Source organism: Oncorhynchus mykiss, chromosome 3 (genome assembly GCF_057628025.1).
Source record: "Oncorhynchus mykiss isolate SJ-2025 chromosome 3, ASM5762802v1, whole genome shotgun sequence".
In the NCBI taxonomy this organism is placed as follows: Eukaryota; Metazoa; Chordata; class Actinopteri; order Salmoniformes; family Salmonidae; genus Oncorhynchus; species Oncorhynchus mykiss.
Window position 1 is genome coordinate 11,582,501 of NC_143024.1, and position 26,222 is coordinate 11,608,722.

At 44.8% G+C, this 26,222-nt stretch overlaps 1 protein-coding gene across 4 annotated transcripts in view; it reads left to right on the forward strand.

The window, feature by feature from the left end:
- The window catches only part of LOC149984352 (pleckstrin homology domain-containing family G member 4B-like), a 132,866-nt gene that overhangs the window by 46,740 nt on the left and 59,904 nt on the right, over positions 1-26,222 (forward strand). For all 4 annotated transcript variants that reach the window (XM_090220743.1, XM_090220744.1, XM_090220727.1 and 1 more), the window contains exons 2-3: positions 8,016-8,213; positions 15,130-16,531. In XM_090220743.1, coding sequence (XP_090076869.1) covers positions 15,346-16,531 — 1,186 coding nt within the window. In that variant the 5' untranslated portion in view covers positions 8,016-8,213; positions 15,130-15,345. The remainder of the gene's footprint in view (positions 1-8,015; positions 8,214-15,129; positions 16,532-26,222) is intronic.

A 26,222-nucleotide genomic window follows, 5' to 3' on the forward strand; every position in this document is an offset into this window, starting at 1 on the left:
CTTTCCTCTGGTCATGTCTTTATACACCCTTTCCTCTGGTCATGTCTTTATACACCCTTTCCTCTGGTCATGTGTCTTTATACACCCTTTCCTCTGGTCATGTGTCTTTATACACCCTTTCCTCTGGTCATGTGTCTTTATACACCCTTTCCTCTGGTCATGTCTTTATACACCCTTTCCTCTGGTCATGTCTTTATACACCCTTTCCTCTGGTCATGTGTCTTTATACACCCTTTCCTCTGGTCATGTCTTTATACACCCTTTCCTCTGGTCACGTGGCTGACTTTACAGTGACAAGTCAACACTACTGAGCTGTTACAGGTCCCTGGTGTCACAGGGTCAGGTGTAGTTAGCAGCAACATTATTGTTGCTAGTGGGTTAGGTTACATTATACCATTACATCCCCTGGCTCCTCATTAGAGAAAAGCTCTACAGACACGATGCTGAGCGAGATGACCAGGGTAGGGAGAGACTGGACTTTCCAGGCCGGGGGTTTGTGTCCACTCTCCTCTGTCCATGACGTCACCCGTCCAGATGTTTCCCCTGTCTCTAATGGAAAGGCCATCACGCAGGATGTGTCCTGCGACCTACTGACTTCCTGGAGAGTTAGAGGGTGGGTGTGTGTGTGTATGTCACAGCTCTCAGGTCCCACAACCCAAACAGAAACATGACAGGGACACTCTCTCTGTTATGCTGTTTTAAGGGTTATTCCACTAAATGAATGCCTTTTGTGTCCCTTTGTTATTTAAAGTAGATATTGTGCACAAATATTGAATTTTTAAAAGCCTGTTATATTAAATGAAGTTCCCTTTATTATACTGTAGACCACATGGACAATTCTATAAACCAGATGTTTCTATATACTGTAAATAAAGACCTGTAGAAGTGTTCCCTCTGTGACTTCTAGGAAGATCTTCACCTCATTATTGTGTTGCTTTGACAAAGTCATTTCTGGAAATGATTAGTTATTAGTTAAACAGGTTCTAAAACGACCTGTTCAGGGGAACTGAACATTTTAATATGGTGAAACTATTCCTTTAAAAAAAGAGTGGTTCTGCTGTTTCAGTCAAATCATGGTTCTGCTGTTCCAGTCCATATTCTGGTTCTGCTGTTCCAGTCCATATTCTGGTGTTTAGTGGTGTAAAAGCAGGTAAACTGGTTCTGCTGTTCCAGTCCATATTCTGGTGTTTAGTGGTGTAAAAGCAGGTAAACTGGTTCTGCTGTTCCAGTCCATATTCTGGTTCTGCTGTTCCAGTCAATATTCTGGTGTTTAGTGGTGTAAAAGCAGGTAAACTGGTTCTGCTGTTCCAGTCCATATTCTGGTTCTGCTGTTCCAGTCCATATTCTGGTGTTTAGTGGTGTAAAAGCAGGTAAACTGGTTCTGCTGTTACAGTCCATATTCTGGTTCTGCTGTTCCAGTCCATATTCTGGTGTTTAGTGGTGTAAAAGCAGGTAAACTGGTTCTGCTGTTCCAGTCCATATCCTGGTTCTGCTGTTCCAGTCCATATTCTGGTGTTTAGTGGTGTAAAAGCAGGTAAACTGGTTCTGCTGTTCCAGTCCATATTCTGGTTCTGCTGTTCCAGTCCATATTCTGGTGTTTAGTGGTGTAAAAGCAGGTAAACTGGTTCTGCTGTTCCAGTCCATATTCTGGTTCTGCTGTTCCAGTCCATATTCTGGTGTTTAGTGGTGTAAAAGCAGGTAAACTGGTTCTGCTGTTCCAGTCCATATTCTGGTTCTGCTGTTCCAGTCAATATTCTGGTGTTTAGTGGTGTAAAAGCAGGTAAACTGGTTCTGCTGTTCCAGTCCATATTCTGGTTCTGCTGTTCCAGTCCATATTCTGGTTCTGCTGTTCCAGTCCATATTCTGGTTCTGCTGTTCCAGTCCATACTCTGGTGTTTAGTGGTGTAAAAGCAGGTAAACTGGTTCTGCTGTTCCAGTCCATATTCTGGTTCTACTGTTCCAGTCCATATTCTGCTTCTGCTGTTCCAGTCCATATTCTGGTTCTACTGTTCCAGTCCATATTCTGGTTCTGCTGTTCCAGTCCCTACTCTGGTGTTTAGTGGTGTAAAAGCAGGTAAACTGGTTCTGCTGTTCCAGTCCATATTCTGGTTCTACTGTTCCAGTCCATATTCTGGTTCTGCTGTTCCAGTCCATATTCTGGTGTTTAGTGGTGTAAAAGCAGGTAAACTGGTTCTGCTGTTCCAGTCAATATTCTGGTGTTTAGTGGTGTAAAAGCAGGTAAACTGGTTCTGCTGTTCCAGTCCATATTCTGGTTCTGCTGTTCCAGTCAATATTCTGGTGTTTAGTGGTGTAAAAGCAGGTAAACTGGTTCTGCTGTTCCAGTCCATATTCTGGTTCTGCTGTTCCAGTCCATATTCTGGTTCTGCTGTTCCAGTCCATATTCTGGTTCTGCTGTTCCAGTCCATACTCTGGTGTTTAGTGGTGTAAAAGCAGGTAAACTGGTTCTGCTGTTCCAGTCCATATTCTGGTTCTACTGTTCCAGTCCATATTCTGGTTCTGCTGTTCCAGTCCATATTCTGGTTCTACTGTTCCAGTCCATATTCTGGTTCTGCTGTTCCAGTCCATACTCTGGTGTTTAGTGGTGTAAAAGCAGGTAAACTGGTTCTGCTGTTCCAGTCCATATTCTGGTTCTACTGTTCCAGTCCATATTCTGGTTCTGCTGTTCCAGTCCATACTCTGGTGTTTAGTGGTGTAAAAGCAGGTAAACTGGTTCTGCTGTTCCAGTCCATATTCTGGTTCTGCTGTTCCAGTCCATATTCTGGTTCTGCTGTTCCAGTCCATATTCTGGTTCTGCTGTTCCAGTCCATATTCTGGTGTTTAGTGGTGTAAAAGCAGGTAAACTGGTTCTGCTGTTCCAGTCCATATTCTGGTTCTGCTGTTCCAGTCCATATTCTGGTGTTTAGTGGTGTAAAAGCAGGTAAACGGGTTCTGCTGTTCCAGTCCATATTCTGGTTCTGCTGTTCCAGTCCATATTCTGGTGTTTAGTGGTGTAAAAGCAGGTAAACTGGTTCTGCTGTTCCAGTCCATATTCTGGTTCTGCTGTTCCAGTCCATATTCTGGTGTTTAGTGGTGTAAAAGCAGGTAAACTGGTTCTGCTGTTCCAGTCCATATTCTGGTTCTGCTGTTCCAGTCCATATTCTGGTGTTTAGTGGTGTAAAAGCAGGTAAACTGGTTCTGCTGTTCCAGTCCATATTCTGGTTCTGCTGTTCCAGTCCATATTCTGGTGTTTAGTGGTGTAAAAGCAGGTAAACTGGTTCTGCTGTTCCAGTCCATATTCTGGTTCTGCTGTTCCAGTCCATATTCTGGTGTTTAGTGGTGTAAAAGCAGGTAAACTGGTTCTGCTGTTCCAGTCCATATTCTGGTTCTGCTGTTCCAGTCCATATTCTGGTTCTGCTGTTCCAGTCCATATCCTGGTGTTTAGTGGTGTAAAATTGAGCAGGTTGAGAGTAAATCAACAATGCAGTTCAAGAAATAGAGTTAAGAAAATATTTAAATATCTAAATAAACTAAAGTTAAAAATGAAATTAAATAACACAATAAAATAACAATGTGGAGGCTATATACAGGGTGTTACGGTACAGAGTCAATGTGGAGGCTATATACAGGGGGTACCAGTACAGAGTCAATGTGGAGGCTATATACAGGGTGTTACGGTACAGAGTCAATGTGGAGGCTATATACAGGGTGTTACGGTACAGAGTCAATCTGGAGGCTATATACAGGGTGTTACGGTACAGAGTCAATGTGGAGGCTATATACAGGGTATTACGGTACAGAGTCAATGTGGAGGCTATATACAGGGGGTACCGGTACAGAGTCAATGTGGAGGCTATATACAGGGGGTACCGGTACAGAGTCAATGTGGAGGCTATATACAGGGGGTACCGGTACAGAGTCAATGTGGAGGCTATATACAGGGGGTACCGGTACAGAGTCAATGTGGAGGCTATATACAGGGGGTACCGGTACAGAGTCAATGTGGAGGCTATATACAGGGGGTACCGGTACAGAGTCAATGTGGAGGCTATATACAGGGGGTACCGGTACAGAGTCAAAGTGGAGGCTATATACAGGGTATTACGGTACAGAGTCAATGTGGAGGCTATATACAGGGTATTACGGTACAGAGTCAATGTGGAGGCTATATACAGGGGGTACCGGTACAGAGTCAATGTGGAGGCTATATACAGGGGGTACCGGTACAGAGTCAATGTGGAGGCTATATACAGGGGGTACCGGTATAGAGTCAATGTGGAGGCTATATACAGGGTATTACAGTACAGAGTCAATGTGGAGGCTATATACAGGGGGTACCGGTACAGAGTCAATGTGGAGGCTATATACAAGGGGTACCGGTACAGAGTCAATGTGGAGGCTATATACAGGGGGTACCGGTACAGAGTCAATGTGGAGGCTATATACAGGGGGTACCAGTACCGAGTCAATGTGGAGGCTATATACAGGGGGTACCGGTACAGAGTCAATGTGGAGGCTATATACAGGGGGTACCGGTACCGAGTCAATGTGGAGGCTATATACAGGGGGTACCGGTACCGAGTCAATGTGGAGGCTATATACAGGGGGTACCGGTACCGAGTCAATGTGGAGGCTATATACAGGGGGTAACGGTACAGAGTCAATGTGGAAGGTACATACAGGGGGTACCGGTACTGAGTCAATGTGGAGGCTATATACAGGGGGTACCGGTACCGAGTCAATGTGGAGGCTATATACAGGGGGTACCGGTACAGAGTCAATGTGGAGGCTATATACAGGGGGTACCGGTACCGAGTCAATGTGCGGAGGTACAGGTTAGTCAAGGTCATTTGTACATGTAGGTAGGGGTAAAGTGACTATGTACAGCAAGTAGCAGCTGTGTAAAAACAAAGGGGGGGGGGGGGGTGTCAGTTTAAATAGTCCGGGTGGCCATTTGATTCATTGTTCTGCAGTCTTATGGCTTGGGGGTTAGAATCTGTTAAGGAGCGTTTTGGACCTAGACTTACAGCTCGCCATACGGTAGCAGGGAGAACAGCCTATGACTTGGGTGGCTGGAGTCTTTGACAATTTTTTGTCTGACACCGCCTAGTATAAAGGTCCTGGATGGCAGGAAGATTGGCCCCAGTGATGTACTGGGTCATACGCATTACCCTCTGTAGCGCCTTACGGTCAGATACTGAGCAGTTGCCATACCAGGCGGTGATGCAACCATGCTCTCAATGGTGCAGCTGTATAACTTTTTGAAGATCTGGGGACCCATGCCAAACCTTTTCAGTCTCCTGGGGGGGAAAAGGTGTTGTCGTGCCCTCTTCACAACTGTCTTGGTGTGTTTGGACCATGATAGTTTGTTGGTGATGTGGACACCAAGGACCTTGAAACTCTCGACCCGCTCCACTACAGCCCCGTCGATGTGAATGGGGGCCTGTTCGGCTCTCCTTTTCCTGTAGTCCACGATCAGCTCCTTTGTCTTGCTCACATTGAGGGAGCAGTTGTTGTCCTGGCACCAAACTGCCAGGAGTCTGACCTCCTCCCTATAGGCTGTCTCGTTGTTGTCGGTGATCAGGCCACTGTTGTGTCGTCAGCAAACTTAATGATGGTGTTGGAGTCGTGCTTAGCCACACAGTCGTAGGAGGTGTTTAGTCCCAAGGTCCTTAGCTTAGTGATGAGCTTTGTGGGCACTATGGTGTTGAACGCTGAGCTGTAGCCAATGAACAGCATTCTCACATAGGTATTCCTTTTGTCCAGGTGGGAAAGTGTGGAGTGCGATTGAGATTGAGTCATCTGTTGATCTGTTGGGATGGTATGTGAATTGGAGTGGGTCTAGGGTTTCCGGCATGATGGTGTTGATGTGAGCCATGACCAGCCTTCCAATGCACTTCATGGCTACCAAATCAAATTGAATTGGTCACATACACATGGTTAGTAGATGTTAATGCGAGTGTAGCGAAATGCTTGTGGAAATGCTACCGACGTGAGTGCTACGAGGCAGTAATCATTTAGGCAGGTTACCTTCGCTTTCTTGGGCACAGGGATTATGGTGGTCTGTTTGAAACATGTAGGTGTTACAGACTGGGTCAGGGAGAGGTTGAAAATGTCAGTGAAGACTCTTGCCAGTTGGTCTGTGCATGCTTTCAGTACATGTCCTGGTAATCCGTCTGGCCCCACAGCTTTGTGAATGTTGACCCATTTAAAGGTCTTGTTGACATCGGCTACGGAGAGCGTGATCACACAGTCGTCCGGAACAGCTGGTGCTCTCATGCATGCTTCAGTGTTGCTTGGCTTGAAGCAAGCATAAAAAGCATTTAGCTCATCTGGTAGGCTCGTGTTACTGGGCAGCTCGTGGCTGGGTCTCCCTTTGTATTCTGTAAATAGTTTGCAAGCCCTGCCACATCCGACGAGCATCAGAGCCGGTGTAGTAGGATTTCATCTTAGTCCTGTATTGACGCTTTGCCTGTTTGATGGTTCGTCTGAGGGTATTGCAGGATTTATTATAAGCGTCGGGATTTTTGTGCCATGATAAGGTCAGTGACGACAATATCTCAGTGTTGTGCCAAAGTGTTTTCACTGTGGGTGTGCACTGTGGGTGTGCGCACGTTATAGAAGAAGTCTTTATGCTGAATGTTGGCCTCAAGCAAGGAACACTTTTCATATGTACAGTAGCTTAGATAAAACCTGCCAATGTCTGCACATGTTCATTACCAACGGCTGATCTATGAGCTTCATCATTACATCATGAAGGGGACAGGTGAACTAACTATATTTGTAAAAACTCTCTCTCCCTCTCTCTCTCTCTCTCTCTCTCTCATATATATATATATATATATATCTTTCTTCCCCCCTTCTCTCTTTAGCCATGTGACATCCATTTGACATCCGTGGACAATAATGTAACCGTGTCTACCAGGACTGAGTTCTGGATAGTTGTATCCAGAGCCCCTGTCTGCTCTGTAACTTCTCCTCTGTCTTCCTCCTCCTCTCCTCTTTCCCCAACTCCTCCTCCTCTCCTCCTCTCCTACTCCTCTCCTCCTCTCCTCTCCCCAGGTAGGACTGTATCTAATCCACCTCTCTCCTCCTCTCCTCTTTCCTCCTCTCCTCCTCCTCCTCTCCTCTCTCCTCCTCTCCTCTTTCCTCCTCTCCTCCTCTCCTCTACTCCTCTCCTCCTCTCCTCTCCCCAGGCAGGACTGTATCTAATCCACCTCTCCACTCCTCTCCTCTCCTCTCTCCTCCTCTCCTCTTTCCTCCTCTCCTCCTCTCCTCTACTCCTCTCCTCCTCTCCTCTCCCCAGGCAGGACTGTATCTAATCCACCTCTCCACTCCTCTCCTCTCCTCTCTCCTCTTTCCTCCTCTCCTCCTCCTCTCCTCCTCTCCTCTACTCCTCCCCTCCTCTCCTCTCCCCAGGCAGGACTGTATCTAATCCACCTCTCCCCTCCTCTCCTCTGCCCAAACAGGACGGTATCTAATCCACCTCTCCTCTCCTACTCCTCTCCTCCTCTCCTCTCCCCAGAAAGGACTGTATCTAATCCACCTCTCCCCTCCTCTCCTCTCCCCAGGCAGGACTGTATCTAATCCACCTCTCCTCTCCCCTCCTCTCCTCCTCTCCTACTCCTCTCCTCTCCCCATAAAGGACTATATCTAATCCACCTCTCCCCTCCTCTCCTCTCCCCAGGCAGGACTGTATCTAATCCACCTCTCCTCTCCCCTCCTCTCCTCCTCTCCTACTCCTCTCCTCTCCCCATAAAGGACTATATCTAATCCACCTCTCCCCTCCTCTCCTCTCCCCAGGTTGGACTGTATCTAATCCACCTCTCTCCTCCTCTCCTCTGCCCAGAAAGGACTGTATCTAATCCACCTCTCCCCTCCTCTCCTCTCCCCAGGCAGGACTGTATCTAATCCACCTCTCCACTCCTCTCCTCCTCTCCTACTCCTCTCCTCCTCTCCTCTCCCCAGAAAGGACTGTATCTAATCTACCTCTCCCCTCCTCTCCTCTGCCCCTACAGGACTCTGAGTCTCTGGACAGTTGTATCCAGAGCACCCTGTCTGCGCTGTACCCTCCATTCAGTGCCACCGCGTCCACCGTCCTGTGGCAGCTGTTCAGCGTGGTGGAGAGACAGTACCGTGGGGACGGACTCCGATGCCTCATCGACTTCTTACTTCCTGCCAAGAGGATCCTGCAGAGCATCCAGCAAGAGACTTGTGTGAGTGGAGGGGTGGTATAGAGAGAGAGAGAGAGAGAGAGAGAGAGAGAGAGAGAGAGAGAGAGAGAGAGAGAGAGAGAGAGAGTGAGAGCTTTGGAGTGAGATGCTCTATGTGAACCTTGATCTCTTCTGACTTTAGTCTCACTGAAGAGACATCATGGCTGAGAAAAGACAGAGAGGAAGGAAATAAACTGAACCCAAAGATCAACTATAAAGTGGAGCAGACAGACAGAGACTATAAAGTCTGGCCAAAGACTCCCATCATGGTTACTATTACTATTTTAATCAGCTCTAATCTAAACACAGATACACACCATTATAGACACCATTCCAACACAGACCACTAATACACACCATTATAGACACCATTACAACACATAACACTAATACACATCATTATAGACACCATTACAACACAGAACACTAATACACATCATTATAGACATCATTACAACACAGCACACTAATACACACCATTATAGACACCATTACAACACAGAACACTAATACACATCATTATAGACACCATTACAACACAGAACACTAATACACACCATTATAGACACCATTACAACACAGAACACTAATACACATCATTATAGACACCATTACAACACAGAACACTAATACACATCATTATAGACACCATTACAACACAGAACACTAATACACACCATTATAGACACCATTACAACACAGAACACTAATACATACCATTATAGACACCATTACAACACAGAACACTAATACACATCATTATAGACACCATTACAACACAGAACACTAATACACATCATTATAGACACCATTACAACACAGAACACCAATACACACCATTATAGACACCATTACAACACAGACCACTAATACACACCATTATAGACACCATTACAACACAGAACACTAATACACACCATTATAGACACCATTACAACACAGACCACTAATACACACCATTATAGACACCATTACAACACAGAACACTAGAGACAACATGACAGACAACAAACAAGACAGGAGAGCGAATGGAGAGAGAGATAATGTGAAGAAAAAAAAAATATATATATAGAGAGAGACTTTATTGTTGTGAAACGTCTGTATGTTTTAATGGTTACTATTCATTTTTATTTTTTATTTAACTTTTGTATATTATCTACCTCACTAGCTTTGGCAATGAGAGAGAGAGACAGAGACAGAGACAGAGACAGAGACAGAGGAGTGTGAAATACCTCTGCTGAGAGGGTGAGGGGGAACAACAGAGTGAGACAGAATGGATCATTGTTCATAGAAATCAGACAGAAAGCCATGCAGCCATTCAGCTCTGGAGCCACACAGAAATAGAGAGAAAACTCTGGAAGGAGACAGAGGTTGAGCCCCAAATCGCACCTTATGGCCTACATAATGCACTACCAGATCAAAAGTAGTGTATGGGGAATAGGATGTCATTTGGGACACACCCCCGGCCCTCCTTCTCTGAAAAGAGACCGAAACAGAGAGGAAACTGTGGTCTGCCTGAGAGCCTAGCTACCATCCCTGGGCTCAGGGGTCCAGGTTGTAATCTAACCCTGGCTCTCCCAGCAGCTTTAATTGCTGTGGGTTAGAGAGGGCTCCATGTCTCCATGACCAAAGGCCCTGAAACCTTATTCCTCTGTGTTCATCTGCTGTGATTACACTGTGATGGATAGCCTCATAGCCACACAGCCTATTCCTCTGTGTTCATCTGCTGTGATTACACTGTGATGGATAGCCTCATAGCCACACAGCCTATTCCTCTGTATTCATCTGCTGTGATTACACTGTGATGGATAGCCTCATAGCCACACAGCCTATTCGTCTGTGTTCATCTGCTGTGATTACACTGTGATGGATAGCCTCATAGCCACTCATAGCCTCATAGTTTTACCTCGCTATCTAAGCCTGGTTAGCCACTGAGAAAAACTCCCCGTGCGTGAGAGGCTTTGTGTCAACAGCAATATGATCAGTCGGCAGGCAACGCTGGCTTTTTCCAATGCTTTTCCTTCACTTTTACAGCAGTTAAGCCAATGGGAAATAGACAAAAAACGGCACACTAATTCCCTATTTAGTGCACTACTTTTGACCATAAGGCTCTGGTCAAAAGCAGTGCACTGTACGACATAGTGCCATTTGGGACACAAGCCCTGAGTACTGTTTCTCTACTGTTAAGAGCTCTTTGTACGACAGTGTCATAGTTTGGAGTTTGGGTTGTGGTTGCTTAGTAACCGGGCCTGAACGGGCAGGTTTCGCTAGCCTCCAGGATTCTGAGGAATCAGCTCCTTGGAATGACGTTGAAAAGAGAACGATGATTCACTCAAGTGCTATGAAAAGAGGGTGCCTCTCTTTAAAAGTGGAATGTGTGTTTGAGCCATTTACACTGCATTCAGGAAGTATTCAGACCTCTGGACTTTTTACACATTTGGTTACGTTACAGCCTTATTCTAAAATTGATTTTAAAAAATCCTCATCAATCTACAAGCAATACCATGATGACAAAGCCAAAAACAGGTTTTGAGAAATTTTTGCTAATTTAATAAGAAATAATAAACACTAAAATGTTCAAATCCTGTCGCTGCAGGATTATTTTGCTGTGACAAATTAAGAGCTTACATCTGTGAAGTGTATGTTTAATTTTTAAAAATGTCACCATTATTTAACCAGGTAGACTAGTTGAGAACAAGTTCTCATTTGCAACTGCAACCTGGCCAAGATAAAGCAAAGCAGTTCGACACATACAACAACACAGAGTTACACATGGAATATTCAAAACATACAGTCAATAATACAGTAGAACAAAAGAAAACAAAAAGTCTATATACAGTGAGTGCAAATGAGGTAAGGGAGTTAGGCAATAAATAGGCCATGGTGGCGAAGTAATTACAATATAGCAATTAAACACTGGAATGGTAGATGTGCAGAAGATGAATGTGCAAGTAGAGATACTGGAGTGCAAAGGACCAAGATAAATAAATAAATACAGTATTTGGATGAGGAAGATAGATGGGCTATGTACAGGTGCAGTGATCTGTGAGCTGCTCTGACAGCTGGTGCTTAAAGCTAGTGAAGGAGATATGGGTCTCCAGCTTCAGTGATTTTAGCAGTTCGTTCCAGTAATTGGCAGCAGAGAACTGGAAGGAAAGGCGACCAAAGGAGGAATTGGCTTTGGGGGTGAACAGTGAGCGCGCTTGCTACGAGTGGGTGCTGCTATGGTGACCAGCGAGCTGAGATAAGGCGGGGCTTTACCTAGCAGAGACTTGTAGATAACCTGTAGCCAGTGGGTTTAGTGACGAGTATGAAGCGAGGGCCAACCAACGAGAGCGTACAGGTCGCAGTGGTAGGTAGTGTATGGGGCTTTGGTGACAAATGGATGGCACTGTGATAGACTGCATCCAATTTGTTGAGTAGAGTGTTGGAGGCTATTTTATAGATGACATCGCCGAAGTCGAGGATCGGTAGGATGGTCAGTTTTACGAGGGTATGTTTGGCAGCATGAGTGAAGAAGGCTTTGTTGCGCTATAGGACGCCAATTCTAGATTTAATTTTGGATTGGAGATGCTTAATGTGAGTCTGGAAGGAGAGTTTACAGTCTAACCAGACACCTAGGTATTTGTAGTTGTCCATATATTCAGTCAGAGCCGTCCAGAGTAGTGATGCTGGACAAGCGGGCAGGTCCTGGCAGTGACCGGTTGAATAGCATGCATTTAGTTTTACTTGCATTTAAGAGCAGTTGGAGGCCACGGAAGGAGAGTTGTATGGCATTGAAGCTCGTCTGGAGGTTAGTTAGCACAGTGTCCAAAGAGGTGCCAGAAGTATACAGAATGGTGTCGTCTGCGTAGAGGTGGATCAGAGAATCACCAGCAGCAAGACGAACATCATTGATGTGTACAGAAAAGAGAGTCGGCCCGAGAATTGAACCCTGTGGCACCCCCATAGAGACTGCCAGAGGTCCGGACAACAGGCCCTCCGATTTGAAACACTGAACTCTATCAGAGAAGTAGTTGGTAAACCAGGCGAGGCAATCATTTGAGAAACCAAGGCTGTCGAGTCTGCCAAATAAGAATGTGGTGATTGACAGAGTCGAAAGCCTTGATCAGGTCGATGAATACGGCTGCACAGTAATGTCTCTTATCAATGGCGGTTAGGATATCGTTTAGGACCTTGAGTGTGGCTGAGGTGCACCCATGACCAGCTCGGAAACCAGATTGCATAACGGAGAAGGTACGGTGGGATTTGAAATGGTTGGTAATCTGTTTGTTATCTTGGCTTTCGAAGACCTTAGAAAGGCAGGGTAGGATAGATATAAGTCTGTAGCAGTTTGGGTCTAGAGTGTCACCCCCTTTGAAGAGGGGGATGACCGTGGCAGCTTTCCAATCTTTGGGAATCTCAGACAATACGAAAGAGAGGTTGAACAAGCTAGTAATAGGGGTTGCAACAATTTCGGCAGAAAGAGAGGGTCCAGATTGTCTAGCCCAGCTGATTTGTAAGGGTCCAGATTTTGCAGCTCTTTCAGAACATCAGCTATCTGGATTTGGGTGGAGGAATGGTGGGGGCTTGGGCGGGTTGCTGTGGAGGGTGCTAGGCAGTTGACCGGGGTAGGGGTAGCCAGGTGGAAAGCATGGCCAGCCGTAGAGAAATGCTTCTTGAAATTCTCAATTATAGTGGATTTATCGGTGGTGACAGTGTGTCCTAGCCTCAGAGCAGTGGGCAGCTGGGAGGAGGTTATCTTATTCTCCATGGACTTTACAGTGTCCCAGAACTTTTTGGAGTTTGTGCTACAGGATGCAAATTTCTGTTTGAAAATGCAATCCTTAGCTTTCCTAACTGCCTGTGTATTTTTGTTCCTAACTTCCCTGAAAAGTTGCATATCACGGGGGCTATTCGATGCTAATGCAGAACACCACAGGATGTTTTTGTGCTGGTCAAGGGCAGACAGGTCTGGAGTGAACCAAGGACTATATCTGTTCCTAGTTCTACATTTTTTGAATGGAATGTTTATTTAAGATGGTGAGGAAGGCGCTTTTAAAGAATTACCAGGCATTCTCTACTGACGGGATGAGGTCAATGTCATTCCAGGATACCCCGGCCAGGTCGATTAGAAAGGCCTGCTCGCAGAAGTGTTTTAGGGAGCGTTTGACAGTGATGAGTGGTCATTTGATTGCAGACCCATTATGGATGCAGGCAATGAGGCAGGGATCGCTGAGATCTTGATTGAAAACAACAGAGGTGTATTTGGAGGGCGAGTTAGTTAGGATGAGGGTGCCCGTGTTTACGGATTTGGGGTTGTACCTGGTAGGTTCATTGATAATTTGTGTGAGATTGAGGGCATCAAGCTTAGATTGAAGGATGGCCGGGGTGTTAAGCATGTCCCAGTTTAGGTCACCTAGTAGCATGAGCTCAGAAGATAGATGGGGGGCAATCAATTCACATATGGTGATGAGGGCACTGCTGGGGGCCTATGGTCTTGCTATAGCAAGCGGCAATGGTGAGATACTTGTTTCTGGAAAGGTGATTTTTTTAGAAGTAGAAGCTTGAATTGTTTGGGTACAGACCTGGATTGTAAGACATAATATCTTTGCAGTAGATTGCAACACCGCCCCCTTTGTCAGTTCTATCTTGGCGGAAAATGTTATAGTTGGGGATGGAGATTTCAGGGTTTTTGGTGGTTTTCCTAAGCCTGGATTCAGACACGGCTAAGACATCTGGGTTGGCAGAGTGTGCTAAAGCAGTGAGTAAAACAATATTAGGGAGGAGGCTTCTAATGTTAACATGCATGAAACCAAGGCTTTTACGGTTACAGAAGTCAACAAATGAGAGCACCTGGGGAGTGGGAATGGAGCTAGGCACTGCAGGATCTGGATTAACCTGTGCATCACCAAGGGAACAGAGGAGCAGTAGGATAAGGGTTTGGCTAAAGGCTATACAAACTCACTGTCTAGCACATTCGGAACAGAGAGTAAAAGGAGCATGTTTCTGGGCACGATAGCATAGATTCAAGGCATAGTGTACAGACAAAGGTAAGGTAGGATGTGAGTACCTTGGAGGTAAACCTAGACATTGAGTAATGATGAGAGAGATATAGTCTCTAGAGACGTTTAAACCAGGTGATGTCATCGCATATGTAGGAGGTGGAACAACATGGTTGGTTAAGGAATATTGAGCAGGGCTAGAGGCACTATAGTGAAATAAGACAGTAATCACTAACCAGGACAGTAATGGATGAGGCATATTGATATTAGAGAGAGGCATGTGTAGCCAAGTGATCATGTGGGTCCAGTGAGTGGTTGGGCTGGCTGGAGACACTGTGATTCAGACAGTTAGCACTCCATCTCTCCCTACCTGGTGCAGCCCTGTGGTTTCACACTGCTCCAGTCTCTCTAATCTGTTGTCCATCTCTCTATACCTGGTGCAGCCCTGTGGTTTCACACTGCTCCAGTCTCTCTAATCTGTTGTCCATCTCTCTATACCTGGTGCAGCCCTGTGGTTTCACCCTGCTCCAGTCTCTCTAATCTGTTGTCCATCTCTCTATACCTGGTGCAGCCCTGTGGTTTCCCACTGCTCCAGATAATCTACAGATGTAGGGTCATCATTTGATCATTCTTTTGTTGCTGATAATTTTCCTGATTTACCTACATTTGCTGAAAAACCCACACTAACACATGATTATATTAACAGTATTGCAATTTAAATGTAACCTACTTTTGGCCAGCTAATAGCCTAACCACCGATCAAGCAACATTATGGGCTAAACTTTCAAATCCTACTGCTTCAGGATTCTTTTGCTGTGACAAATTAAGAGCTTACATCTGTAAAGTGTATGTACGTGTATATCAGAGGAGTTGGATACAGCAGAAGACACATTTCAGTCTGGTATGGGTTAATAAAGTATTGTCTTCTTCTACAGGTGCGTTTCCACGGCCGGCTGTTCTATCATGAGGGTTGGCCCTTCTGCATCAACGAGAAGGTGGTCTTACAGCTCGCCCCGCTCCATAAGGTCCGTCTGAAGCAGGGAGACTTCTACCTACAGGTGGTTCCTCTGGGCCGCAAGGCTGCCAAGCTGGTCATAAAATGTCTGTCGGCCAGTGGCCAGGCCATCGCAGAGATCCCCATCCCGGAGAGCATGTACGGCAGCGTCTTCACCGCTGACTTCCTGCAGAATGTGACGCGCGAGCGCAACCTCCATCCGCTGCAGAACTGGTTGCTCACCACCGGCACCGTCGTGTTCCGGACGCCGTGGAAGAACGTGGTGAATCCTCTGTTCGTCAGCAGCACGGCAGACGCCATCATGCAGACGCGGGGCAACAGCACGGGCTTCCGTGGCCAGCTCAGCGCCTGCAGTACCAGTGGATCCACAGGGACCCTGGACTCCCACCGCAGCTCCCACGAATCACTACACTCCCAGGGGGCAGACTCTACCTTCTCAGAGCCTGCTATCCTGAGCAGGCGGGTACATGTAATGGACCCCAGCAGCACTAGTAGCAGGTCCCAACAGGATCCCAACCCGGGACTTCACCGGATGGAGAACCACAACCAGAACCACAGCCTGAGAGCAGCTCCTGACTCTCACTCCTGCAGCCCACAGACAGACAGGCTGGCTCGGGAGGGTGGTGGTGGTCCGGGGGAGGGCCAGTGGGAGGGGGAAGAGGGCCAGGGTGGGACCAGAGAGAGGACCAGGACCCTGTCGTTCAACACCGACCTCAGTAACCCCAACCCTCGCCGGCCCCGCCACGCCAGGGACTCTGTGTCCTTCGAGACCCGGAGACTGTTCCGGAAGTCCTACATGGAGGCCCTGCAGAATCCCATGAACCTGGGCTCTAGCTCTGAGTCCATCCTTGAGGAAGGACCAGAGCACAGTCCTGCATGCCCAGGTCTCAGCCCACTCAGCCCCAGAGAAGATGCCTCATCTCCAACTTCGACCCCTGGTACCAGCCCCTCCACCCCCACCACCCAGAGAGAGCAGGGGCTCCGTGGGCTCAGGCTAGGGGGGACCAGGGCATGGCTGGGTGGAGACCCCGACTCCGCCCGACTCTCTCCCAGCATGCCTCTCCTGTACCTCCAGAGGGGTCTGAGGAACGCTGGGGCCCTGGAGACCCGGGCTGAGAGGCGCTCCAAGTCTCTGGAGAGGACTAACAAGGCAGCCCAGGTCAAAGGCCACCGGGCGCGCTCCTCCTCCGGGGGCTCGGCCAGCAGTGGAGTCTTCTCACCAAAGAAGCTGATGAACGGATATGCCCTGCGCTTCGGACGGCTGGACCTGGAGGCTGCCTTCTCCAGCTCAGACAGGAGGAGCAGTGTTAGAGAGGAGACAGGTAGAAAAACCTGATTAGTATAACATGTGACTGATTAGAATAACATATGACTGATTAGAATAGCATGTGACTGATTAGTATAACATGTGACTGATTAGTATAACATGTGACTGATTAGAATAACATGTGACTGATTAGAATAGCATGTGACTGATTAGTATAACATGTGACTGATTAGTATAACATGTGACTGATTAGAATAACATGTGACTGATTAGTATAACATGTGACTGATTAGTATAACATGTGACTGATTAGTATAACATGACTGATTAGAATAGCATGTGACTGATTAGTATAACATGTGACTGATTAGTATAACATGTGACTGATTAGAATAACATGTGACTGATTAGTATAACATGTGACTGATTAGTATAACATGTGACTGATTAGAAAAACATGTGACTGATTAGATAATAGTATAACATGTGACTGATTAGTATAACATGACTGATTAGAATAGCATGTGACTGATTAGTATAACATGTGACTGATTAGTATAACATGTGACTGATTAGTATAACATGTGACTGATTAGTATAACATGTGACTGATTAGTATAACATGTGACTGATTAGTATAACATGACTGATTAGTATAACATGTGACTGATTAGTATAACATGTGACTGATTAGTATAACATGTGACTGATTAGTATAACATGTGACTGATTAGTATAACATGACTGATTAGTATAACATGTGACTGATTAGTATAACATGTGACTGATTAGTATAACATGTGACTGATTAGTATAACATGTAACTGATTAGTATAACATGTAACTGATTAGAATAACATGTGACTGATTAGTATAACATGTAACTGATTAGTATAACATGTGACTGATTAGTATAACATGTGACTGATTAGTATAACATGTGACTGATTAGATAATAGTATAACATGTGACTGATTAGAATAACATGTGACTGATTAGTATAACATGTGACTGATTAGATAATAGTATAACATGTGACTGATTAGTATAACATGTGACTGATTAGTATAACATGTGACTGGTTAGATAATAGTATAACATGTGACTGATTAGAATAACATGTAACTGATTAGAATAACATGTGACTGATTAGTATAACATGTGACTGATTAGATAATAGTATAACATGTGACTGATTAGTATAACATGTGACTGATTAGTATAACATGTGACTGATTAGTATAACATGTGACTGATTAGTATAACATGTAACTGATTAGAATAACATGTAACTGATTAGAATAACATGTAACTGATTAGAATAACATGTGACTGATTAGTATAACATGTGACTGATTAGATAATAGTATAACATGTGACTGATTAGTATAACATGTGACTGATTAGTATAACATGTGACTGATTAGTATAACATGTGACTGATTAGTATAACATGTAACTGATTAGAATAACATGTAACTGATTAGAATAACATGTAACTGATTAGAATAACATGTGACTGATTAGATAATAGTATAACATGTGACTGATTAGTATAACATGTGACTGATTAGAATAACATGTGACTGATTAGATAATAGTATAACATGTGACTGATTAGTATAACATGTGACTGATTAGATAATAGTATAACATGTGACTGATTAGAATAACATGTGACTGATTAGTATAACATGTAACTGATTAGAATAACATGTAACTGATTAGAATAACATGTAACTGATTAGAATAACATGTAACTGATTAGAATAACATGTGACTGATTAGATAATAGTATAACATGTGACTGATTAGTATAACATGTGACTGATTAGAATAACATGTAACTGATTAGTATAACATGTGACTGATTAGATAATAGTATAACATGTGACTGATTAGTATAACATGTGACTGATTAGATAATAGTATAACATGTGACTGATTAGAATAACATGTGACTGATTAGAATAACATGTGACTGATTAGTATAACATGTGACTGATTAGTATAACATGTGACTGATTAGTATAACATGACTGATTAGTATAACATGTGACTGATTAGTATAACATGTGACTGATTATTATAACATGACTGATTAGTATAACATGACTGATTAGGATAACATGTGACTGATTATTATAACATGACTGATTAGTATAACATGTGACTGATTAGTATAACATGTAGGGTTTGTCCCACATGGCACCAAAAAGTCTCATAGGTCCGCATGGCCTGAATATTATTATTATAGAGTCTTTGTCAAGGGTTTTGTTTTAAACACTGCAGGAGTCTGGTATATAATGATCCCACATGGGCTGTATAGACCAAGGTTATGGGTTTGACTCCTGGAGTCTGGTATATAATGATCCCACTCGGGCTGTATAGACCAAGGTTATGGGTTTGACTCCAGGAGTCAGGTATATAATGATCCCACCCGGGCTGTATAGACCAAGGTTATGGGTTTGACTCCTGGAGTCTGGTATGTAATGATCCCACATGGGCTGTATAGACCAAGGTTATGGGTTTGACTCCTGGAGTCTGGTATGTAATGATCCCACATGGGCTGTATAGACCAAGGTTATGGGTTTGACTCCAGGAGTCTGGTATATAATGATCCCACTCGGGCTGTATAGACCAAGGTTATGGGTTTGACTCCAGGAGTCTGGTATATAATGATCCCACTAGGGCTGTATAGACCAAGGTTATGGGTTTGACTCCTGGAGTCTGGTATGTAATGATCCCACATGGGCTGCATAGACCAAGGTTATGGGTTTGACTCCTGGAGTCTGGTATGTAATGATCCCACATGGGCTGTATAGACCAAGGTTATGGGTTTGACTCCAGGAGTCTGGTATGTAATGATCCCACATGGGCTGTATAGACCAAGGTTATGGGTTTGACTCCTGGAGTCTGGTATGTAATGATCCCACATGGGCTGTATAGACCAAGCTTATGGGTTTGAGTCCAAGAGTCTGGTATATAATGATCCCACTCGGGCTGTATAGACCAAGGTTATGGGTTTGACTCCAGGAGTCTGGTATATAATGATCCCACTCGGGCTGTATAGACCAAGGTTATGGGTTTGACTCCAGGAGTCAGGTATATAATGATCCCACCCGGGCTGTATAGACCAAGGTTATGGGTTTGACTCCTGGAGTCTGGTATGTAATGATCCCACATGGGCTGTATAGACCAAGGTTATGGGTTTGACTCCTGGAGTCTGGTATGTAATGATCCCACATGGGCTGTATAGACCAAGGTTATGGGTTTGACTCCAGGAGTCTGGTATATAATGATCCCACTAGGGCTGTATAGACCAAGGTTATGGGTTTGACTCCTGGAGTCTGGTATGTAATGATCCCACTCGGGCTGTATAGACCAAGGTTATGGGTTTGACTCCAGGAGTCTGGTATATAATGATCCCACTCGGGCTGTATAGACCAAGGTTATGGGTTTGACTCCAGGAGTCAGGTATATAATGATCCCACCCGGGCTGTATAGACCAAGGTTATGGGTTTGACTCCTGGAGTCTGGTATGTAATGATCCCACATGGGCTGTATAGACCAAGGTTATGGGTTTGACTCCTGGAGTCTGGTATGTAATGATCCCACATGGGCTGTATAGACCAAGGTTATGGGTTTGACTCCAGGAGTCTGGTATATAATGATCCCACTAGGGCTGTATAGACCAAGGTTATGGGTTTGACTCCTGGAGTCTGGTATGTAATGATCCCACTCGGGCTGTATAGACCAAGGTTATGGGTTTGACTCCAGGAGTCTGGTATATAATGATCCCACTCGGGCTGTATAGACCAAGGTTATGGGTTTGACTCCAGGAGTCAGGTATATAATGATCCCACCCGGGCTGTATAGACCAAGGTTATGGGTTTGACTCCTGGAGTCAGGTATATAATGATCCCACCCGGGCTGTATAGACCAAGGTTATGGGTTTGACTCCTGGAGTCTGGTATGTAATGATCCCACATGGGCTGTATAGACCAAGGTTATGGGTTTGACTCCTGGAGTCTGGTATGTAATGATCCCACTCGGGCTGTATAGACCAAGGTTATGGGTTTGACTCCAGGAGTCTGGTATATAATGATCCCACTCGGGCTGTATAGACCAAGGTTATGGGTTTGACTCCAGGAGTCAGGTATATAATGATCCCACCCGGGCTGTATAGACCAAGGTTATGGGTTTGACTCCTGGAGTCTGGTATGTAATGATCCCACATGGGCTGTATAGACCAAGGTTATGGGTTTGACTCCTGGAGTCTGGTATGTAATGATCCCACTCGGGCTGTATAGACCAAGGTTATGGGTTTGACTCCAGGAGTCTGGTATATAATGATCCCACTAGGGCTGTATAGACCAAGGTTATGGGTTTGACTCCTGGAGTCTGGTATATAATGATCCCACATGGGCTGTATAGACCAAGGTTATGGGTTTGACTCCTGGAGTCTGGTATGTAATTATCCCACATGGGCTGCATAGACCAAGGTTATGGGTTTGACTCCTGGAGTCTGGTATGTAATGATCCCACATGGGCTGTATAGACCAAGGTTATGGGTTTGACTCCAGGAGTCTGGTATGTAATGATCCCACATGGGCTGTATAGACCAAGGTTATGGGTTTGACTCCTGGAGTCTGGTATGTAATGATCCCACATGGGCTGTATAGACTTATGGGTTTGAGTCCAAGAGTCTGGTATATAATGATCCCACTCGGGCTGTATAGACCAAGGTTATGGGTCTGACTCCAGGAGTCTGGTATATAATGATCCCACTAGGGCTGTATAGACCAAGGTTATGGGTTTGACTCCTGGAGTCTGGTATGTAATGATCCCACATGGGCTGCATAGACCAAGGTTATGGGTTTGACTCCTGGAGTCTGGTATGTAATGATCCCACATGGGCTGTATAGACCAAGGTTATGGGTTTGACTCCAGGAGTCTGGTATATAATGATCCCACTCGGGCTGTATAGACCAAGGTTATGGGTTTGACTCCTGGAGTCTGGTATGTAATGATCCCACATGGGCTGCATAGACCAAGGTTATGGGTTTGACTCCTGGAGTCTGGTTTGTAGTGATCCACATGGGCTGCATAGACCAAGGTTATGGGTTTGACTCCTGGAGTCTGGTTTGTAGTGATCCACATGGGCTGCATAGACCAAGGTTATGGGTTTGACTCCTGGAGTCTGGTATGTAGTGATCCCACATGGGCTGTATAGACCAAGGTTATGGGTTTGACTCCTGGAGTCTGGTATGTAGTGATCCACATTTTATTTTACCTTTATTTAACTAGGCAAGTCAGTTAAGAACAAATTCTTATTTACAATGGCGGCGTACCCCGGCCAAACCTGGACGACGCTGGGACAATTGTGCGCCGCCCTATGGGACTCCCAATCACGGCTGGATGTGATACGGCCTGGATTCAAACCAGGGACTGTGACGCCTGCTTGCACTAAGATGCTGCATAGACCAAGGTTATGGGTTTGACTTCTGCTTGGGCTATATGTATTGATTGAAATAGCAGTGAGGTCAGGTGGTACAAGTCCATTCAGTGGGCTAAACTGGTTGAAATTAAATGATCATATCAACCAGTTTTGCCTTTGAAAATACATATTTTCAACCAGTTTTTCCTTTGAAAACACATAATTTCTACCAGTTTGCATGTTGGTTTTAGAATGTAACATCAACAAAGGCAGTAAAAGTCGAAACAAGACAGCTAAGTGTTGTGAGAGTGCGTTGGTGATTAGATTTCTCAACTCAAGCGTTGTCTTCAGTTTGGACAAACACTTTCCCTGGCATTGGGTCCAATAGAGATTGAATCATAACATCGGCTTCTCTCTCACTGTATCAAATGGTGTGGCCTCCGGCCTTGAAAACACGGTTTGGTTCCAGACAGGTTTCATGTTGTGGTTTCAGTGAGTAATTATGACCTGCAGTAATAGGGATCTGCCATGATGAGGGTTACAGGCCTGTGTTGGTTTGGACTCACTGTTGATATGAGGAGACAGCTTGTAGTTCTCATGTGCAGATTTTTTGGGTAGTGGAGGGGGAGGGGGTTGTGAGTAGATACACTTTCATATGTTATTAGACAGGTATGGCCCATCCCTGGAACAGCTCAGACACACACACACACACACACACACACACACACACACACACACACACACACGCGCACACACGCACCTGTGCAGGGCAGAAGAGTTGGTTTGTGAAAGTGTTTTATGTAGCACTGCCTCTTCCAGGTATTGAAATGTGGAAAGTGTGTGAGTTGATTTATTTTATTTATCTTTATTTAACTAGGCAAGTCAGTTAAGAACAAATTCTTATTTTCAATGACGGCCTTGGAACAGTGGCCTTGGAACTGCCTGTTCAGGGGCAGAACGACAGATTTATATCTTGTCAGCTCGGGGGTTTGAACTTGCAACCTTCCGGTTACTAGTCCAACGCTCTAACCACTAGGCTACCCTGCCGGGATACTTTGGGATGTTGGCAACGAGGCCCTTTATCTACTTCTCCAGAGTCAGATGAACTGGTGGATACCATTTGTAATTTTCTATGTTCAGTTCGAATGAAGCTTGAGGTCGTTTTGTGAGCCAATGCTAACTAGCTTTAGCGCAATGGCTGGAAGTCTATGTGTATCTGCTAACACTAGTTAACGCAACTACCTCTAACTTCTTCATTGCCAAAATCCGGAAGAGTTCCTTAAACCCTGTGAAATGACAGACTCAGCAGTTCAGTTGATTTAACCCCGTGAAATAACACAGACTCAGCAGTTCCGCCCAGGGATGGTAGGTTTTCCCTGATTGGTAAAAGATAAGACCATGACCATGTGCCCTGAAAAGGAAAATCTCTTGGTCCTATAGATTATAAATACGGCCCAATGAAACATATCATTCCAGAACCCATAACTGTATACAGTACAACTACCCCACGATGTCAGTATCTCCCTCAACAATGATGGATTTCTGCCTGCCAGGACCTCATGGCAGAGCAATACAACAGTACCAAGCTGAAGCCCATTTTTACACACTGAAAACCTAGCGGCACTGAAAACCTAGCGGCACTGAAAACCTAGCGGCACTGAAAACCTAGTGGCACTGAAAACCTAGTGCCACTGAAAACCTAGTGCCACTGAAAACCTAGTGCCACTGAAAACCTAGTGCCACTGAAAACCTAGTGCCACTGAAAACCTAGCGGCACTGAAAACCTAGTGCCACTGAAAACCTAAAGCCGCTGAAAACCCAGCTCCACTGAAAATCTAGTCTCTGAAAACCTAGAACCACTGAAAATCTAGAGCCACTGAAAACCCAGCTCCACTGAAAACCTAGCGGCACTGAAAACCTAGAGCCATTGAAAACATAGAGCCACTGAAAACGTAGCTCCATTGAAAACCTAGAGCCCCTGAAAACGTAGCTCCATTGAAAACGTAGAGCCCCTGAAAACCTAGAGCCACTGAAAACCTAGAGCCACTGAAAACCTAGAGCCAATGAAAACCTAGAGCCACTGAAAACCTAGAGCCACTGAAAACCTAGCGCCACTGAAAACCTAGAGCCACTGAAAACCTAGAGCCACTGAAAACCCAGAGCCACTGAAAACCTAGAGCCCATTGAGACCTTGGTGGACAAGAAACCTCAGAGGATCCTGTAACCAACCAGACGTAGGAGGGAAACACACACACACACACACACACACACAGTGGCGCTAGGTTCACACACACTGGCGCTAGGTTCACACACACAGTGAGATGACCTTCCAGTGAATGTGGGACTGGGCTGTGCTCGACTCTGGTCCCAGACATATGAGTTGCCTCCTGTACAATAGCATTCATTGTGCCCCCCTCCTCCACTGGGGCTGAATGCAGGGGAAAACCCCTTAACCTGTCCTCATGTAAGGTCCATTCACCTGAGTAACATGAGAACCAGTGAACCAACTGACTTTTTTCAGGACTTTATTCTGAAAGCAAAACCCTCCCTCACTTTGAGAAGGGATGGAATTACCCCCATATCCACCATGTGAGATGGTAATGGCTGTGGTGACCATTGCTTCATTTTTTATTTATAGATTTATTATTTCACCTTTATTTAACCAGGTAGGCTAGTTGAGAACACCTTTATTTAACCAGGTAGGCTAGTTGAGAACACCTTTATTTAACCAGGTAGGCTAGTTGAGAACACCTTTATTTAACCAGGTAGGCTAGTTGAGAACACCTTTATTTAACCAGGTAGGCTAGTTGAGAACACCTTTATTTAACCAGGTAGGCTAGTTGAGAACACCTTTATTTAACCAGGTAGGCTAGTTGAGAACACCTTTATTTAACCAGGTAGGCTAGTTGAGAACACCTTTATTTAACCTGGTAGGCCAGTTGAGAACACCTGTATTTAACCAGGTAGACTAGTTGAGAACACCTTTATTTAACCAGGTAGGCCAGTTGAGAACACCTTTATTTAACCAGGTAGGCTAGTTGAGAACACCTTTATTTAACCAGGTAGGCTAGTTGAGAACACCTTTATTTAACCAGGTAGGCTAGTTGAGAACACCTTTATTTAACCAGGTAGGCTAGTTGAGAACACCTTTATTTAACCAGGTAGACTAGTTGAGAACACCTGTATTTAACCAGGTAGACTAGTTGAGAACACCTTTATTTAACCAGGTAGACCAGTTGAGAACAATTTACATTTAGTGCCACTAGGTTTTCAGTGCCGCTAGGTTTTCAGTGCCGCTAGGTTCTCATTTACAACTGCGACCTGGCCAAGATAAAGCAAAGCAGTTCGACAAAAACAACAACACAGAGTTACACCTGGAATAAACAACAACACAGAGTTACACATGGAATAAACAACAACACAGAGTAACACATGGAATAAACAACAACACAGAGTAACACATGGAATAAACAACAACACAGAGTAACACATGGAATAAACAACAACACAGAGTAACACATGGAATAAACAACAACACAGAGTTACACATGGAATAAACAACAACACAGAGTAACACATGGAATAAACAACAACACAGAGTAACACATGGAATAAACAACAACACAGAGTTACACATGGAATAAACAACAACACAGAGTAACACATGGAATAAACAACAACACAGAGTAACACATGGAATAAACAACAACACAGAGTAACACATGGAATAAACAACAACACAGAGTAACACATGGAATAAACAACAACACAGAGTAACACATGGAATAAACAACAACACAGAGTAACACATGGAATAAACAACAACACAGAGTAACACATGGAATAAACAACAACACAGAGTAACACATGGAATAAACAACAACACAGAGTAACACATGGAATAAACAACAACACAGAGTTACACATGGAATAAACAACAACACAGAGTAACACATGGAATAAACAAACGTACAGTCAATACAAGCGTACAGTCATTCATGTCCCCCTTTGTGATTTCAATGCTTTGTACACTCAGTGTATATATGTAGGGAATAGGGTACCATTTGGGATGCATCCTATATTTGCTAGTCCAGACCGTTTCGTTCTCCGACAGACAGAAATGTGTGGTTGAAAAATGTGTGGCCAGGTCCTGGCTGCATTGATGGCTTAGAAGGCTGTGAAACGCCGTATACAACCCAGGCTTACACTGGGTACAATGCAGGAGAGGCTTGGCTCTACATTTATAACTTCCTGACAAAACAAAGCAATGTAGGAAGTTTGCTGCAAACAGAATTACTGGCCGCAC